The 18,751-nt window shown below is 51.7% G+C and overlaps 5 protein-coding genes across 5 annotated transcripts; 2 read left to right on the top strand and 3 right to left on the bottom strand.

Annotated features, from left to right (window-relative positions):
- Positions 1–36: 36 nt before the first annotated feature.
- Positions 37–3,174, bottom strand: BDW74DRAFT_166151 (uncharacterized protein; the record flags this gene model as incomplete). Its single annotated transcript, XM_073726512.1, has 6 exons — positions 37–665; positions 732–1,171; positions 1,222–1,375; positions 1,429–1,597; positions 2,231–2,654; positions 3,125–3,174. The coding sequence occupies 6 exons, from the start codon at positions 3,172–3,174 to the stop codon at positions 37–39; spliced, it is 1,866 nt and encodes a 621-aa protein (XP_073587209.1).
- Positions 3,175–3,925: 751 nt separating this feature from the next.
- Positions 3,926–6,177, top strand: BDW74DRAFT_175166 (uncharacterized protein; the record flags this gene model as incomplete). The annotated part of the gene is made up of 6 exons (XM_073728243.1): positions 3,926–3,962; positions 4,033–4,047; positions 4,111–4,817; positions 4,881–5,571; positions 5,637–5,832; positions 5,895–6,177. The coding sequence occupies 6 exons, from the start codon at positions 3,926–3,928 to the stop codon at positions 6,175–6,177; spliced, it is 1,929 nt and encodes a 642-aa protein (XP_073587208.1).
- Positions 6,178–6,421: 244 nt separating this feature from the next.
- On the top strand, positions 6,422–7,660 carry BDW74DRAFT_147510 (uncharacterized protein). Its single transcript, XM_073723554.1, has one exon. The coding sequence runs from the start codon at positions 6,750–6,752 to the stop codon at positions 7,134–7,136; it is 387 nt and encodes a 128-aa protein (XP_073587207.1). The 5' UTR covers positions 6,422–6,749; the 3' UTR covers positions 7,137–7,660.
- A 3,988-nt stretch (positions 7,661–11,648) lies between these two features.
- BDW74DRAFT_175163 (uncharacterized protein) lies at positions 11,649–12,239 on the bottom strand (the record flags this gene model as incomplete). The annotated part of the gene is made up of 1 exon (XM_073728242.1): positions 11,649–12,239. One exon carries the CDS (start codon positions 12,237–12,239, stop codon positions 11,649–11,651), a length of 591 nt encoding a protein of 196 aa, XP_073587206.1.
- A 26-nt stretch (positions 12,240–12,265) lies between these two features.
- BDW74DRAFT_175162 (F-box protein) lies at positions 12,266–14,478 on the bottom strand (the record flags this gene model as incomplete). Its single annotated transcript, XM_073728241.1, has 3 exons — positions 12,266–12,561; positions 13,451–14,106; positions 14,168–14,478. The coding sequence occupies 3 exons, from the start codon at positions 14,476–14,478 to the stop codon at positions 12,266–12,268; spliced, it is 1,263 nt and encodes a 420-aa protein (XP_073587205.1).
- Between the last annotated feature and the right edge of the window lie 4,273 nt (positions 14,479–18,751).

Genomic DNA, 18,751 nt, shown 5'->3' with positions numbered 1-18,751 from the left:
TCCAGTTCAGCAAACCTGCTTAGGACCCTTCTCCCTCTACAGCATATACCTAAAAAGCGGACTCCGATCCCCCAACTCCAACAACTCCTCATCCGAGTACCCCTCCCGAACCACCCCCTCATCCACCCCCTCTCTCCTCCGATTAGCGCCCCAAAACGACCCCTCCACCAAAACCGCAACAAGCAACCCACTAACCCCAAACGCTAGACTTAACCCAAAACCCGTCTGATACGTCGGATCCTCGCTACCAAGGTACATATAGCTCCCGATGATCCCGCCCATATTGCCCATGCAGATGTTAAACGCGCTTCCGATGGCGCGGCGCTTACTCGGGGCTAGATTGTTGATGGCCCAGGACGCGGTCGCTGGATAGGTCGGGTAGATGCCCATGCAGGCGAGGATGAGCGCGAAGAAGCCGGGGCCAATGTGGGCCGCGAGACCCTGGGCGCTGTGCATGTTTATGCCAAGGATGATGGCGTATCCGGTGATAATTAGGAGGAGCGGGAGGGCGATGAAGGGGAAGCGCCAGGCGTAGCGGTCGGAGAGGGCGGAGAAGAAGATGGCGGAGAGGGCGCCTGCGATGTAGGGGGGGACGGTGAGGAGCTGGGCGTTGATGGAGGTGAAGCCCATTGCGCTGGTTAGGGTTGGCAGGGTGAATTTTGTCCCTGGCGGTTTAAAATCAGGCAAGGGGCTTATAGAGAGTACTGATCTGAAGAGTGTTGGCGACGAACCGTAATTGCACGCTGACTGGCACAGCATGATATACGCCAGAAGATAGAGTCTCCAGTTCTTCATGACGCCGAGCACGTCCTTCCACGTTGTCTTCTGCTGCTCGTCTCTGAACTTCCCCCCCTCTTTAATGAAATGCTGGATCTCCAGGAACCGGATCTCGTCTGCATCCAGCCACCGGGTGGATAAGCGCGGGGAGTCAATCAGACAGACAAAGCACATCACCCCTAAAAGAACAGTGACCAGGCCCTCGAGGATAAAGATCCAGCGCCACCCTGCATATCCGCCAACGCCATCCATCTTGCTGATACCTGCGGCGAGGAGACCGGAAAATGCGCCCGAGAGAGCACTGGCGCTGAAGAAGGAGGCTACCCTGGTGCCCAAATCGCGGGGCATGTACCAGAGGGAGCAGAGGTAGACAGAACCCGGGAAGAAGCCCGCTCTGTGATTATTCCATGATTAGAAGGGCTTTGGGAAGAGGTTCGGACGTACTCAAAGATCCCTAGCAGGATCCGCATGGTGACCAGGCCGCCGAAATTGCGTACAACGCCCGTCAATGTCATAATGATCCCCCAGCTGACTATCAAGGTGCCCAGGTACACAGAGGGACGGGTAAAGCGTTTGAGGAGGATGTTGCTGGGGACCTCTAATGATCACTTAGCGAGATGACAGGGTGACGGAGAATCGGCATGGCCTCACCCAGGAGAACGTAGGGAATAAAGAAGAGACTCAGCGCAATATTGTATTGAATCCCACTTAGGGCAAGGTCTTCCGTCAGGCCCAGGATCTTTGCATTACCGATATTTGCGCGGTCAAGGTGCGAGATAAGGTATAGGACTGTTAGACTGGGTAGGAGGCGTAGATCAATCTGTTTGACATCATGTATCTGTCAGTCTGATTCCTAGAATCGTGCCGATCAGTACGTGCCTTTCGCAATAACTTCTTCCTCCGTTCCTGTGAGAAGTTGCGGTAGAAGTCTGCATCTTCGGTGGCAAGGCCTAGCACCTGGGTGTTGTCGATAGTGGTGATGATGGCGTAGTCCTCCACATTCTTGGAGGTGCCATTCTTTTCATCGTTATGGCCTCCGGACATGATGGTAGAGTTGATCCGTTGGGAAGAGAGTGGAGAAACTACACCTCACGAAATCCTCCCAAGTTTATCTATTGTTGGGCAACATGGTGGGCATTCCCAACCCTTCCATAGTTCTCCGCAGAGCAACGAGCGGGATGGAGCACTCCGTCCGTCGCGGAGGCCACACTCCGCGTCCAGCGGCGAACAAAGCCGTCGGTAATAGGGTATCTAGAATATGGTCGGAGTAAGACACCATCCACCAGATAAAATACATAAATAACGCCAAAGAAACACCAAAACCCCAAAAATCAGAACAGCATATCGAACACAAACCACAACAATGACCGACCACCTAACCCGCCTCAACGCCCTCGACACCAACGCCGTCTCCGACGCCCTCGACTTCCTGCACCTCAAAGGCGCAACGTACGGCCTGCGGCCCTTGTGGCCCTGCCCCAAGATCGTCGGCCGCGCCAGCACCGTCAAAGTCGGACCCAAGACCGACAATGCACCCACAGCACACCCCTTCACCCCAGTCATCGACGCAATCACAAGTACGGACCGCATTCTGGTGATCTCGGGCGGCCTGGAAGGCGTCTCCTGCTGGGGCGACATCATCGCCAATGCCTCGAAAGCCAAGGGGATCCGCGGCACCGTGATCGACGGGATGTGTCGCGATATCGACGGCAGCGCGGAGGTTGGATATCCGCTGTACGGGCGCAATGTCACTATGATCAGCGGGCGCAGTCGGCTTGTGCAAGTTGCAGCAGGGACGCCGGTGGCGATGCGCGGGGTCATGGTCAGGGAAGACGACTATGTGATTGCCGATGCGTGCGGGACGGTGTTTATCCCAGCTGAGAAGATTGCGTTTGTGCTAGATCTTGCCGAGCGCATTGATCGCCGCGAGAGGCTGATGATTGAGGATGTTAGGGCGGGCAAGCCGGTCTCGGAGGTCATGCATGATGCGAAGTTCCAGGCTATCCATACGGAGACGGTGGCTGTGGCTGCTAAGGCCAATGCGTCTGCTTCCAGCGGCTTGCAGGGGAATCCTTGGCACGCGAGCGCGGAGGACCAAGAGCTCGTGAAGCTGTTTGCTGGGCTGGATGCGCCCGCTGTCTCTGATGCGCTCGATAAACTCGGGATCCCGGGACAGGCGTTTGGTATCATGCCGCTGTCCACAACGAACTACAACAAGGTCACGGTTGGCCCGGCCTTCACGGTGCGCTATGTGCCGGCGACGGATCCGCCTGGGAGTGTAGGCGACTTCATCGACGATGTTGGCGCAGGGGACATTCTGGTTATTGACAACGGCGGCCGGACAGACTGTACCGTCTGGGGAGATATCATGACGCAGTATGCAGGATTGCGAGGCATCGCTGGAACAGTGATTAACGGGGTCTGTCGGGACGTGAATCTTGCCCTCAACGAGAGTTATCCCATTTTTAGTGCCGGGCGCTGGATGCGAACGGGCAAGGATCGAGTGCAGGTGGGAGCTGTCAATGAGCCTGTTGGGGTTGGAAAGGTGCACGTTGCCCCTCGGGACATTGTTGTTGCTGACGCCAATGGGGTTGTCGTGGTCCCTCGAGCCCGAGTGCGCGAAGTAGCGCAGGCTGCTCGTAATATCGAAGAGAGTGAGGCTCACATTCGTGAAATGACGATCAACGGGGCGACGATTGCTGAGGCCCGTAAAGCACTGGGCTACCACACGCTGCAGCGGAGAGCTTGATTTAGGGCATAAATTTCTATTAGTAATAGAATAACAGGATTTTTTCCAACAATCTTACCGTAAGAACGTAAGGATAGGGCCAATGTGTGCTTGTTGTACAGAATATATGTGCCCTAAATTTGACATCCTACCACATTTTATTACCATACATCATAAATTAATGGTGGAGAGTCCACGTCATCTTACAATCCACAAAATAGGCAAAAAAGCCCTCCAATCAAGAGGCATATATCTTACATCGCCCCCGCACTTTACCCCGCGCCTGATTATCGCCATTCAAGGAAGTTTGCGCCGCTCACCTGGCTAGTGCTGAATGTTGGCGGGCCGAGTTCAGCGCCTCTCCAGGTAACACGCGGCGCAAGAATTGAACGTATCAATTCATGAGGAAGCCAATACGGTATGACGCCGCCAAAACTACCATGTCTAAAGTGTCGCGGTATGTCTGCTTGCCCTCTGATGAAACTTCTAGACTAGGGTGAAGCACTGCTAACGGACCTCTACCGCAGAACGGCACATCAAATGTACTTCAGCACCTTATCCTGATCCCAGGAAAAGATTCAGTTCCTAATCCTAAGCATCATTAGGCGATAAACAAAAGCCGAAATGCGGTCGGTGTCAGTCTAGGAACCTGCAATGCGTACCTGTAGAACGCAAGGCTGTTTTCCGCCGCGGGAGCAAGGACATCGATCTCTCGGGTGATGTCTTTGCTGCAGACCAGACTTGGGTTAACAGTCAGCCGAGGAAATGGAGAAGGATTGACGACAAGAAAGATACAGAGACGGAATTGGGGAAGGTGACTGGTGCCGGCCGCGCCCGCGTTACGAGCCCTAGGCGGGCGACTCACACTCAAACAGCAGCAGTACCAGCGGGTGCCAGTGCGCCAGAGGGCTTGGTCCGTGGCTTATCTTATGCTGGAGATTACCGTGCTGAAGAGAGTGATAATGCTGTAACACAGCTTTATCGAGTAGAGGCAGAGAGTGCTATACCCCCTCAGACAACTGCCGACATTGCTTCCCTCACCCGATTCGACAATCTCGTTAATGCGGCAGTCGACATTCAAGCTGGAGGTCAATATCCTTCCCCGACGTCGGTCTCTCGACCAGGAGGAAGCATACAGCCAAGCCATGAGAGTCCGCGCTCATTTCACCACATCTCCCCAGCAGCATCAGCCGCATCGACACACTCGCACCAATCCAATTCGAGTCTTCCCTCAATAGCTACCCGCCACCCGCTGGCGACTGTCGAACAATCCTGCCTTCTCCGCTACTTCATCGAGGAGCTCTCTCCCTGGGTATGGTGACCCTAACCCTAACTCATCCAGTTTAGGCGAACTAACCCTAACTGATGTCACCAGTTCGACCACTGTGACCCGCAATGCCACTTTCGCCAAGTTGTTCCTCTCCGAGCGCAGTCGAGCAGCTGTGGGACTTTGCTGAATGCAATATTTGCTGTCTCCTCGCGGCATCTAAGCCGGCTGCCTCAGTACAAGAATCCTGATGGGATGGTCGTCTATCACGGGCAGTTACTCCCGGATCTGGCGACCTCGTCTGCCGTGGAGTACATGCTTAAGTGCATACCTGGTCTATCCTCGTTTCATGACATTAGTGATTCCAGTGAGCAGGAGAATCTCATGTGCGCAGCGATCATATTACGGCAGTATGAAGAGATGGAGGAGGAGATGGAAGAAACAGGTACAGAATCCAAGTCCCCTGAGGTAAATTACAGCGCCAATCCTGCAAGTACAACGGAAAGCACGGCGAGTGTCGGTGGGGCACAAGGAAGAGTGAACTTCCTCGCTATCACTCAGACAATCATCCACGCCATGATCTCGTCCTCGTCGCCATTGCACCGCTCTTCTCTAGCTATCGCAGCATATTGGATTGCTATTCGGCAGGAAGTTTACTACGCGCTTACTCGGAGGCGTGCGCCTTGCATCACATTTACAGAGGCGGACTGGAAGAGCGCGACCGTGGCGAATATGATGATTATGCACGCTGGTGAAGTGACAAAGTGGTGCTGGGGAGAGAGAACGGTGGAGGAATATGGTAAGCCTCCACTTCTTCAGTATTCATCGTCTAGATATAAAAGGACTAATGCCTAATCTTCACAGAGCGCCTGAAAGCTCACCAGCAATATCTAATATTTACCTACTCCTCCCACCTAACCCCAATTCTGCAAAAGCCCGCCGACAGATCTAAAGGCGAGATTTTCCCGACCGTCTGGTATACGACCGACGCACAGGTGACAGGCGTGCAGCATCTCGAAATGGCGCGGATCATACTTATTGCTGAGAATCCGCACTTACGGTATGACCCACAGACGGTTTATTCGTTCTACAGATCCTCTGCAGTTGCTGACAATGCGACAGGAACGCAAGTCGGACCGTTCACCGAAAGGCCGAGTTTTTGGTCCGGAATATCGTGCTCAAGTTGTGCGGAATCGCAGTCGACAATGTCTCCAAGCAGATGCCTGCGCTCGTTAACGCTGTTATCTCCATTTTGTTGTACGGCGAATATTTTACCGATCAAGCAGAGAGGCATGCATTGATGGAAGTTATAGAGAGGACTAAGGACATGCGTGCTTGGCCGCTGAGGAGTGGGATTAAAAGACTCCTCAGGGTGTGGAGAGAAGGGGATGATGTAGAGATATAGGGCCTAAGTGCTATGGCTAGAACGGTGATGACAATCGTGTTGCATTATGGCGTCAGTTTTGCCAGGGTAAGCGTCACTGTTGAATTACATTAGTTCGAGCTTAACGTCTGGTGTGACACCACCTCGTATTTACCATTTTTTCTCCCCTCTCTGACTCATTCTCACTCCTCCCCTTAGCCATGTCCCAAACTCCCAAACACATGCACCCCAGCTGCCTGCTCACAATGGCCACGAAAAGCAAGAAGCCAAAGGTGCTCGCAATCCCAAAGCGGGAACATATACTACCTGACGAGGTCGCTTTGAAAATAACGGACAAATACAGAACGCTGCGACTCACAGCTCTCCAGCGCAGCCCCGAGGCATTCACCTCCACCTACGCCCGCGAAATCCAGTTTAACGACGAGACCTGGATAAGCAGAGCGTTCAACCCACTTGCAAAAGTTCTTGTTGCTTTATCGACCGAAGTCAGCCCCCGGAATACCACTGTCGAATTCAACGACGATAATCATGATGGCCATGATAGCATTGAGAAAATACTGATTGAAAGGCGCTGGCTCGGCCAACTCACGCTCATGGGCCCTGTCCTCATGCCCATCAACAACGAAAAGTACAAGCATGCGCCGTGGGAGTTATTCAAGGACATCGACTATAGCAAAGCCGCAAGAGACGCGCAGAGAATCCCCGCTGGTTCGAAAGTACTTTATGTGCTCGTGGGCATGTATGTGCTCCCTGAGGGACGCGGAGTCGGGAATGGGCGACGCCTCCTGGAAGCTGCTATCGAAGCCGTCAAGGAAGAGGCGAGTGGTAAGAGCGTCAAAGCGGCGGTCGTCGTCCTGGTTGCGTGTGGGAATAAGAAGGCCAAAAGGCTCTATGAGCGCGTTGAGTTTGTGCCGTGGGAGGAGACGGTCGATATTGAGGGGGAGAAGCATTGGCCGATGAGCTTGGATATTACTTCGTGAAAAATATCGCATGCGCACATGGATCTCAGGTCTTGTTTGCTGATTATGGTAACACCTAGAGCACCCATATGGTAGTGGTTCTCTTTAGCAGAATATGTACCCTAGAGATACTGGGTCGATTCAGATCGTCCAGTGCATCCGCATGGAATCACCAATGTCGATGGTACTTGAAAGTGGCCTCCTTTCCCCGCCTGATCCCCATATATCCGTTCCAGTTCCATGCTAGGGCTCTGTTGTGTGAGGAGTAGGGTATGGTATGTCACCCAGCTCCTGAGCCAGCCGCCATGCAGGGAATTTTCGTGCCAGAAAGAGTTCACTCGCCCACAGCTCTGCAGGTGTGCGGAGTGATTTGCGGGATTTGGACCCATTACGAATATGCAAGGAGCGCGGCTATTACAGAGCTCCAGTAGGTATGCATGTCAATGCCGGACATTGCCCGCGAGTCCAGGCGCGCAATGCCCGTTTTGTCATGAGTGACGACTCTATAAGCAGATCACCCTGGGACGAAACTACCAGCTCTCTCTTGCGGCGGAGAAAAGCCTCAGCCCGTGGTATATTGAGGATTTGAACACCCGAGGAGAAGCTCTGGGACTTGATATAGGCCTTTGATTACCATAGTCTGCATAAATCGTTGATATCTCCCCTGTCTCCATGATTTCATTGATTTACGTACGTTCTTCATAGTAGGGCTAGAACTAATAGCGCCGCGGTCCAGTCAGCCCTTGGGTCAGATGAAAGTAATTATTCTTCTTTGAACATTTACGCTACATATACGAACAAGATAGGAAGACTACAAGGAGAGCAAGGTAAAAGGTAAAAGAGTGTAATCATTGAGTGATAACCAAACCATCGTATGACGCAACAAAACAGAGCAATTGTGCATTGGAATTGACACCAAGCAGGAGCAGGCTATGGTAGCATGGATCTTCAGTAGCTGATGTAGGTACAGCCTACCATATCATACCCACCGGTCCCCGTCCCTGTCTACCCATACCGATAGTCGACTAGGTGGAGTTCGCCCGCGAAATCCAAAAAGAAAGGCCACCCTTGGCAAAAAACCAGTCGATCCCCTTCTTGATCCGAGGCCCAGAAATAACCAGCGATGAAAGGCGCTGCGGGACAGATTTGACGACGTGGCTGGACACTGTAAAGCCCGATCCTTCCGGATAGGAATCCTTCATATCGCTAGGCGCAACCTCGTTTCCGGCGGGATCATGAACGATACTTATGTTCTGAAGGAAACGGTTCTCGAGTACCTTTTGGCGTGCCTGACCGTGTGGTGCCTCGCCCACAATGGACGTCAATCCTGGGAGACTGTCCTGAATCGCGAAGATCAGTGAGATTAGCCCTTTCTCGTAGGTATTGCTTGATTTCAAGGTGACATGCTTGATGGTCTGGGAGTGGCGGGGATTCTAGAGGAGTCTGAGCAGGGAGACGCCCCATTCCTGGTTGGCGGCTTGCAGGATGCGCACGCTCTTCAGTTGGAACTTGTGCGGCTCTTCGACGTCGGCGTAGGTCAGGGCCTTTAAGATCTGCTCGGTGCCGTTGCCATACAGAGTCAGGGACTCGAGCTTGTTGCTGAGACTGAGCATTTTGGTAATGTACTCAGCGACCTGGCGGCGTAAGAGATGAAGGTAAAATCTCGCAGGCTCGCAAAGACACTGCGGAAGCCTTTATTGCCAAGATGGTCCTGGTAAAGATATCTTATATCAAACAAGTCGCATTGGATTTTGACCTTGTCCACGGACATGTCCAGCTCAGACATAATGTCCATGAATATCACATAGGCATCCATGAAAGACACCGAATACCTGTAATCATATGGCACACGCCTGCTTAAGTCCGCGTGGCGCTCTCGCGTTTTGACGTACTCGGCATGCTGGGCGTCCTGGGCCTCGCGCACCTTCATATACGCTTTAATGCGGGCCTGACCGTCTGGGGCTCCTTCTTCTGAGTAAATTGGTGGGACGCCCTCCTCACCACGAGCGCCAGACTCGGGGTACTGCAGGAAACTGAAGGACCGGCAGTTGGGATACTTCTTGATCACGTCCAGCCATGTCCGAACAAGATCGCAGGATTCGTGTCATGGGTTAAGTTGTTGCTCTGGTGCTAACTGTTCAATTGTAAGTCATCGACACTACCCTACGTAGACCCGTTCACGTAAAGTAAACTCAGGCCAGGCCTGAAATCGCATTTGCTTTTTCATAGGAGGGTAGGTTGGTATAGGCTTCCTGACTTGGGTGCTGTGGACGTCATATCGAAGGAATATCTCGAGTCACCCCGGCCTTGGGCAGCTGTTCCAAGTTGAGTTTCCGCCAGCACTTACATGACTTAAAGTAAAACCGTTCAAGAAAAGAAAGAAAATGGTATCCGTGACTTGTAAGGCATATGGAGGTACCACCTAATTACATGAATGAGCTTGAATGATAATGAAGCACATAGTCCATTTTATCTTTTCCTGCAGAAAAAAAGAAGCCGCCACATACGAATGCAGTCTGCAACATGGCTAAAGCTGTATTGGCACAAATGCAAGGCTAACCGCATGTACCTACCATATAGTCGGTATGGTAGACGCGCCGACCTACCTTAGGCATGCTACTGGTACATTCGTCCGAACACAGCGTGTCTCTCAATGGTGTTCAAGACGACACTGGCATCCCCGGCCTCCATATATACCGTCAAGGAAGGGAATTCCCACAAATGATCATTTGAAGTATACACGTGGGTATAGCAAATCCCAAGCGCTTTCCCTTCCATCACCAAATCAGTGCCGAGCGGGATTGACGGAAATGTTAGCTCCTTAGTCGGCCAATGCCCCCCTGGAAGAATGTCGAGATCCTCTAAACAAATGCTCTCCAAAGCCGGGAGACCCGCGGTCACCAAAACCCGGAGAAGGTGGTGGAAGCTGTCATCATGCATCATAACGCCGCCGATCAAAAGGTGCTGGAGGGTCAAGCGATGCCGGACGATGAGTTCGATCCAGACTGAGATGGCGGGCGATTTGTTCAAGCAGCTCAGGGGGCAGGGTGGAGATGGTTGGTTTGCCCGAGGCACTTGATGACAGAGCCATTGTGATAGGCTATTAAGATGTTCTTCCAAGATCCTTCGGAGAGAACAAGATATCGATTTAGGTTCTTGAGGAAGACAAGAACGGATGATCAGACACCGGTCCGCCCTTAGGTATTTATAGATGTGTCCAGGAAAACCCATACTATACCCAATAGTAACCTTAGAAGGGTGAATGAACGCTACTGGTACTGTAGTCACCTTTTGGTGTAGGTAAAAGTGAACGGCCATTGGAAACAACCATTGTATCCAAAAAGGATTTCAGAACACATGAACCTGTGGAGGCCTGCCAAAGACCCCCCTTCCTGAAGTGACACGACCCGCCGGCTATTTGATGGGGCTGGCTTGAATATCGCCCGAGTCAACTCAGGCACCTAGCAGTTATTTGGCTTCCGGGAAGACTGATGGAGCCAATATCAAAGTGTAATAAGTCTAACAAAGCAGACTAGAAATTGGGTAAAAGATTACTACGTACTTATGCTTTGGGTCGCTCTTGAAAGCTTCCAAGCTTCTCTTAGGTGACATTCAATTAATTAAACCATCAACAACTTGTATCCTTTTCTAGTGACCAACTCAGCTGTAGAGGTGGAATCTAGGCCGTGCGTGACTCTCCAGATGCCGGGAATACCGTACTCTGCTGGGTGTGGGCCGGAGAGTCATACCTAGGATAGAACGTTGTGAAATTGGTCAGGGATGCCCTTCTTGAACCATGACTGAATAGTCCACGGGGCCTTTATAGGCAATCAAAAAGCTTTACCTAGGTATTACAGTGTTGTTTAGCGTGTCCGTGCGCACAGCTGGAAGTAGGAGTAAATTTTTATTAAACCAGATAGCTTCCAGCGTAAACTGTAATGCATTATTGCAGTGGAGTTCATGTAAGTATGTGTTGATGCTCTTAGAACTAAAGATAACTATGGAAACTTTGATACCCAAGCTTTAGCCTAAGCCAACCCAGACCAACCAAGAACTTGGAAAACTAAACGAGAGATAAGAAATTAGGTACCACACCACAACAGCGCTACTGCACATTCGCCCTCTCCGCGAGACCACACAGCGCCACGCTCACATTCGGCGCCTGGCCATTAAGGTCCATCGTGGATTTCGCCGAGTAACCCGACGTGCGCGGCTGATACTTGTGTCTAAAGTGCACTCCAGTCTCCTGATCAACCCAGTCAACCAGGGCTCGATATACCGGAAAGGAAAGCTTTTTCCTCGTCTCAAACAAGCCGGCCCGGCCTTCGTCTAGACCTTCCAGGTGCAGCGATTGCAGGGCAGGGAGACTCCCGTAAGAGGTTATGGAGTTAAGGACGTACAAAATCCCCCTTCGGATAGTGTGATGTTCGAAAGACTCAGACATTGGAGTGTTTCGCGGTGTCGGTTAATAAAGGCTGCAAGGGAGCCCCGGGTCCGAGGTGCACACTGCCGTCCAAGGTGAGTGATTTCAGCTTAAAGATAGGCGAGCTGGGAGATACCAGACGGCTGAGTGAGTGTCTTAAGCTTGGGCGCGAGACCGATAAGCGCAGCTACATAGCCCTCCCTTTGTTGAGACAGGTCCCCTTCATCCGGCTTAATATCTAGTTTCCTGATACTCGCCCATGCAGTCAGGAAAGCAGGGCTCACCAGATGCGCCGTATCCACCCGATCCATGTCGATATACGGCGGGAGGAACACGAACTTCTCAACGTCAATCCAGGCGGCTTGGATAATGTTGATCAGGAGCATATATGCGTCCGTGTGGCATAGTTCATAGGAGAACGACTCGCCGTTCCTCAGTCGCAGATCAGCCTTCGGCTTTTCCTTCCTGTTCTTTCTGCGCGCTGGGCCCGGCCGATCGTACTCAGAGCCGGAGTAGCAGCCACCATAGCTGTGACAGGGGCTCTGAAACACTTTGAAAGACTTGCAGTTCCCAAAGCGCTCGATGGCATCCTGCCAGACCTTGACGGGTTCCTGGCGCTGCACCAGCGGTGCCGCGGACTTGGCTTTCCCTGCTTTCGGTGCGGCGCGAAGCCATCCTGTGCCTAGTCCCAAGGATTGCATGTCGTAATAGGGTTGGCAGGTGAGCGTTAGCCGTCTGACGTGGTGGGATGGACGGGGTCTTTGCTCAGGTCGTTGATATCGATTAGAGACCCGGAGGTGAGGTCGTTGGTTTGGTTGTAGTAGACAGTGCCGCTAAACTCGTGGTCTGAGGCTCCGCTGAGGTATCGGTTCACGAGCCGTAGGGATTTTAGATCTTTTAGCGAGAGCTGAGACGCAATTTTGCATATTAGCTCGGGTGGGGGGTTGCAGAGGCCCCGAGGGCTGCTGAAGCGGTTGCCGGGCGTTTGCATGGTGTCGGAATGGACGGCAGAGTTGGCTTGGACTTGACGGTGTAGATAGGTGAATGGGAAAGGAGGATAGATGCTTTCAGATTCAAGTGGAGGGGGGAAGAGGACTATTTATACCCGGTGATGAGGAGTCCAGTTGTGGTAGAGTCAAAGGATAAATTGAGTGAAAGAACAAACAATGAACATAAAGGACCATTCATTTGCGAGGCCTATTGTCTAACTTGAGAAGCTAATACAGCTTGAGGGTTGACAAGTTTTCCTTAATGAAATATGGAGGATGATACCATAGATAGATTCCCGTTGTAAACCGATAGTATTAACATCGAGCTGTGTATGTAGGTGTTTACACGCTTTAGTCTACGAGAAAGCCGATTATAACTGGATGATGTTTCTGGATTAGACTAGGCCGATTAGTGGAATTCCCTAGCTACATATACCTGGGTATGGGCGGCTTGTAAGGTACATCCTTACACCAGCATAATCTACCTTGGTACTAGTATTGTCTAACGCCTATCATAACCCGTGTTTCAAGAAGGGCTCCGTGATGTCTAGAAATCCAGTATAAAGATATGTGAAACATTAACATGGAAGAACATGCAAACTCCAGAGCTTGATGTAAATAAAGAACGTATACCTACCCTAGGTGCCAACCTGCATAATCACGAGAGTCAGAACAAGAACGCTCATAATCAAGGAACACATGAAGCCCACCGCGACAAATTGGAATTGAATTGCCAGTAACCTCTCAAGCAGCGTGAGCATACCAGAGATTGACGGGCTGACCGCGGCGAAGCATCTGCAGCGCAGCCCCCGCGCCCGCTGTAACCTCCAGAACAGTCCTATCAGAGTTAAGAGAATACATGATGCCCAGATTTGGTATCTTCATGTCACGGCCCAGTTTAAAGCCATCCATTCTCAGCCTACTCTTGCATTGGAGAGGGCACTCCGTAAGGTTTTCAAAGCGGAGATATTCCAATTTTGGGAAACCCTGGTCTGGATCAATCAGGTAGTCGAGAAGAGCCCTGATCCCATTACATTCAATCTTGATGTCTGTGAGGACGAGCTCGCAGAGCGTGCTGCGGTGTTCGTTTATGAAAGCTGCCACGGCATCTGATGGGAGAGATGCACCCTTTAAGCATAATTCCTTCAAATGGAAGGGAAGGCGAGCTTGTATAATGCGGATTTGATGCTCGTGGCCTGTTCTGGCATTGAGAAAGTCAAGATTCAGGACCTCCAGCTTGCGAGCAAGCCCCAAAAGTTCTATAAAATAGTTAGCTTCGATAACCCGGCGAACTTCCAGGGACAGAGTCAATGTTCGCAAAGAGCCCCATGCAGCTTGAAAGTCCTTCTGTTTAAGATGCCCAAAATTGATTCTCTTCATATCGAGAACACGATCGTGCCCTAGCTCGATGCTGACTTCTTCGATGCGCGGAAGGATATTTTGGTGCAGTTTGCTAAGAATCCGCACGAGGACCATATACGCATCCGTCAGTGACAGCCAGCCCGCCATTGATACCTCGGCCTTATCGTCCGCGTAGACCGGGGCAGGTGCAATTATCACAAGATATAATGACTGGGCCCTTTGACGCAATCGGTGGACGAAATCCTCCAAGGGTCAGGGCCCTGCAGTTAGGGAAAGACTGGAGAGCCTGCTGCCAGCGGGTGATTGAGTCCTGGTCTTTCACGAGCCAGCGGTGGGTGTAGTTTTGCAATCCGGGCTCGATGCGGCGCCGCCAGATGAGTTCCCTGCCGAAGTTGTTAGATGTCTGTCCTCGCTGGGGGTACTTTGTAATCACAATGCTTTTAACAACCCCTGCGAGGTGGGGCTTCTTGCTTGTCAAGGTGAGGCCCTCCAGGGACTTGAATGATAGGTCTGTTTCCCGTATTGCATATGCCTTTCGTAGGTACTCGTGCTTTGTGGAATCGTGTAGGTATCTGCTGGCCATGCGCATGTTTGTTAGGCTTTCTATGTCCAGGTAATGCGCTATTTTGCCCACCAGCTCTGGGGGCAGGTTGCATATGCTCAGCTTGGGGCTGCCTATCGGTTGACCTGTCTTCTGCATGTTTTCTGGAGAACTGCTTGACTGGTTCCGGACCTATAGTCCGCTAAGTAATATTTTCACGGTGCACTCTTTTCAGAGGAGTCTTTGTTAGTGGCTCTAAGACTAACAGTCCAACTGCCTGAATTTATATTCTCGACGTTACATCAACGAAAGACAGACAAGGAGATTTTACAAACAAATTACAAAGCCTTAACCCGGCCCTAAGATATTGTTTCCTTTGAGTATACTCATAATAACCTGATGATGTTTATTCAAACAAAGCGCTTTGTTAAACATTGGCTTTGTTCCACGCTACGATGCCTTTGAGAGATGTGTTTTTGAACAGTGCAGTATTGGTTCTCTTTATTTTGATAGCATAAATTTACATTGGTGTTTGAAACGGAGATATGATATGATATTGGCCAAACTCTGGATTGGTAGTGAAATAGGAGTCGAAATGAGGTAGGGTAGATAGGGAGCCCTGCCTATGCCAGATGGCACCTGGAACAAATAGCTCAGGGGCATCATAATGGATGTAAGAGCTCAGCCAAGGAAATTAAGACCTGCGTTTGGGCTATGATATCTAATCAGAGACGGAAAATAACATGCCCTAGCATGAAATTGAATCATGGTTCACAAGCTACCTAGTCTACATGGGCTACGGCTGGTCAACCATAAAGGCCATTATCAGCAGCTTTAACTATGCAGTGTGGTATAGGTAGAATAGGGAAATATTGTCCCCTTGTTATCTGACAATGAGATTCAAAATCATTGAGAAAGGTTGGTACTTAGACCATTTTTATAATCTAAAAACAAATAAAACAAACACAAAACCAATCCGATCTGAAATATGGATCTCCAGTTGTTATGGTATGTATTGCATACGGCTTCTAGCCCTAACATGCCCTTCTAGATACTTGTGGTTGGTATCCCACCCTCGAGCTCGGATTGTCATACGCCACCACGGCAGGGAAGGCCTGCTCGTTGTCATTCTGGCGGGCCAGTAACATTGCTCTTTATCATATGGCAGCACCCAACGAAAGAGTCTGGCATCTTCCGCAGCGTCGTGGGTATCAGTTCATAGTGTTGACCATAAGCCGGCAGAAGCATTACCAGTAGGGTAGGCATGAAATCATACTGAAGCAGTGAGTGCATGTCTCTACCAAAAGCAGTCTTATGTTGATAGTTGCATCCGTCGGTTTTGCTTTACAGCCAACAACCTAGATACCTACATCGGCGGATAAGCCATGGCACCAAAAGCCGATTTGCCTCCAGGGCTCAAATCTGTTTTGGATACTCACAGTGCGGATAGCCGGCATTCAGTCTACCTAGGTAAGACACGAGTGGTTCCAAAGTCTTCTAATAATCAAGGCTCCTAAGACTCCAGTACTAGCCTCAGCCCGCCCGGCCTAACAGAGTCACTGGGTCTGCCCTATAAAGGCCCCCACCCCGGGCCTGAGCCTTTCCTTCCATTACCTCTCCCCAACTCCTTCCAAAGCCATTCCACCATGGAATGCACATCTCAAGCACAATCAAACCAGACGACCTCCAACCTCAGCCCTGGAGCCATACCTACCCCCTCTGAAAAAGCTCCAGAATATCCTCTTTCCCATACGCCGCCGCGATGTCCTAGGACCAATTAACCTTTCCAACGCTCATTTAAAGAAGAAGATTAACTCACCACAGCACTCCTCTGCCTGCAATCCTCAACCATAGCATCCACCCCCATGCCCACGAGATACCTAAACCCCGACGCCTTCTCACAGTGCGCCCAGAACCGTGCGTCGCAGCCCGAGCCTCGCCCATGCGTACAGGGCATCTTAGCCACGAGATGCAACAGCGTCTGGCCGGCGTCATTCCGGGTCAGGATATCAGCGCCTCGGTTCCGGAAACCCTCGAGGATAGAGCTATTGTGCCAGACAGCATGCTCGCATTTGATACTGGCGATGTAGCGGAAGAGCGGCGTTTCGCCGAGATTGTTCTGCGCGTTGATGTCGGTCCCGCGAGCGATGAAGGCGTCGAATACGTCGAAGGGGTTTTCCTTGCGATTTTTACCGAGGGTTTGTGCGATGTGATGGAGAACACTATTGCCATTAGGGTCTGGCTGCAGCGCACTGGAGCCGTGGTCAACGAGGAAAGAGAGGAATTTGAACTGGCGGTTTCCCGCGGCGATGTGGAAGGGCGTGTAGCCATTGTTATTGCGCCGGTGGATCAAATCTGGGTTCTTGGAGAGGATAAACGAGAGCAACTTAGTCCAGTCGTTGGGGAGGGAATCTGCCCAAACCTCTTCATCGACAGTAAGCAGCAGATGCAGGGCCGTATTGCCCTCGTTATCAGACGCAGCGACGTCGGCACCCAGGTCGCATAGGCGGCGCATTACTTGCGCGCGTCGAACAACAGCAGGGGGCAGGGCGGACGACCAGTCATCGCGCTGTCCCTCTTCTTCCCATGCATCGGCGTTGTCCATCTTCTCTGGGGCGCACGCTGCCAGTAGGGGCGTCCTGCCCTGCCCATCACGTTGGTGGGGGTCGATATTTGGTGACGCATCTGCAAGAAGGGGCTCCACGATCCCCCACTGATAGATCACGTCGTGGAGGACGATTTCAGCACCACCTGGACTACTGGTAGCAGGAAGGCATGGATTCGCGCCGTGCGCTAGTAGCAGCTCGACGATCTGGACAGCCTTTTCCCTATCCACGCGATTGAAGCGCGCATGGCACGCATAGTGCAGTGGGCGGCAGAGCAGCATTCGTTCCCGATCCTGGTCCGCTGAGTTGTTCCTGTTACTCCACCGATGATATCTGTCCCCGTAGACGAGGTCATGGACAGATTGCTCTTCAGGCGCTTCTTCAGGCGCTGGAGAAGACCGACGCTCAGTGAAGGGCTTGTTGCAATCAGCGCCAGCTTCGAGGATAATCCGGACACTGTCGACGTCCTGCTTCTTAATGGCCGTGAACAAGATTGGATTGGATCCCAGACGTAGATCTGCTCCCTGCTGAAGCAGCAATTGCACCATCGCCGGGTCCCCGGCTGCCAGGCTCAGCGGCGTATTGCCATCTCTGTCAATGAGATTAAGATTGGCGCCGTGTTCCAATAGAACCCTCACAGTGATCCCTCGCCGGTAGCCGCCCTGGACTGCTACATGGAGTGCAGATTGATCTTTCCCGTTACAAAGGTTAGGGTCAGCACCGTGCTGGAGCAAATAGCGCATGCCCTCCGCATGCCACCAGTGCTTGCCCGCGGCGAGGATACTAAGCGGGCTATCCGTTGGAATAGGATTTCTGTCGGCCGTCGAGTAGTCGACGTCATAGGCCTGGATGTTGGGGTCGGCCTTAAAAGTCTCGATAATGACCTTCAGCAGATCGACACTGGGTGCTTTACGATTAACAGCGAGAAGGAGAAACGGCTGGAAGTCCCTATTGCCGGTATTAGGGTCCGGCTCACTCCCATTAACCCACTTTGCCTCCCCTGCAATCTTACCCAAGTCGTCAAGCAGCTCCGACATGCCAAGCTCAACGAGATCATGCAGGAAACCGTTACGGTCTCGAGGCCTAGTTGCCACTAACGGCATCCCACGCCGAGCGAGTTCTCGAATGGCATCGTAGGCGCGTAGCTTCAAGAGCCAATGGTAAGTTAAAAACGGGCCGTACGTTTGCTTCTCCATGATTTGATCCATAATAGCAGTTGGGCTAGTGTGACGACCTGTCAAGACCAGCTGCCCAGGGCTGTTGACAGTTTTCGTCATGAACTGTCCATTCTGTTCAGACTGTAGCGCCAACTTCGTCTCATCCAACAAACACGCCACCATCTCCTCATTCTCAAGCTGGACTGCAAGCTGTAGTGGCGTTCTTCCGTATTTATCCTCGGCTAGGAGGTTCGCGCCACAAGATTTGAGCGGACGGATAATACCCTGCACGCCCAGGGTTTCCTCCTCGTGAATGACTTTCCGCCAAGCCGCATCATGGGTTGGGGGGTGGCGAGCGCGGTCCGGATATATGCGTTCTGCGTGAAAATGAGCGCAAGCATGCAGCGGTGTCTCCTTGTTCTTGTCCGCAACGAGCACATTGGATCCAGCTTGTAGCAGAATCAGAGCGCTCTGTAGATCACCTGAACGGCAAGCATAGAATAGCGGAGTCCGTCCTTCATCGTCTTGCTGGTTGATGCTGGGCTCCAGCTGTGATGC

This window comes from Aspergillus multicolor, assembly GCF_047715735.1.
Source record: "Aspergillus multicolor strain CBS 133.54 unplaced genomic scaffold BDW74scaffold_4, whole genome shotgun sequence".
In the NCBI taxonomy this organism is placed as follows: domain Eukaryota; kingdom Fungi; phylum Ascomycota; class Eurotiomycetes; order Eurotiales; family Aspergillaceae; genus Aspergillus; species Aspergillus multicolor.
This window is presented reverse-complemented; position numbering and strand designations above follow the sequence as displayed.

Excerpts from the sequence above, each read along its gene's own strand:
- BDW74DRAFT_147510 (XM_073723554.1), top strand. The coding sequence starts at position 6,750 with ATGGGCCCTGTCCTCATGCCCATCAACAACGAAAAGTACAAGCATGCG.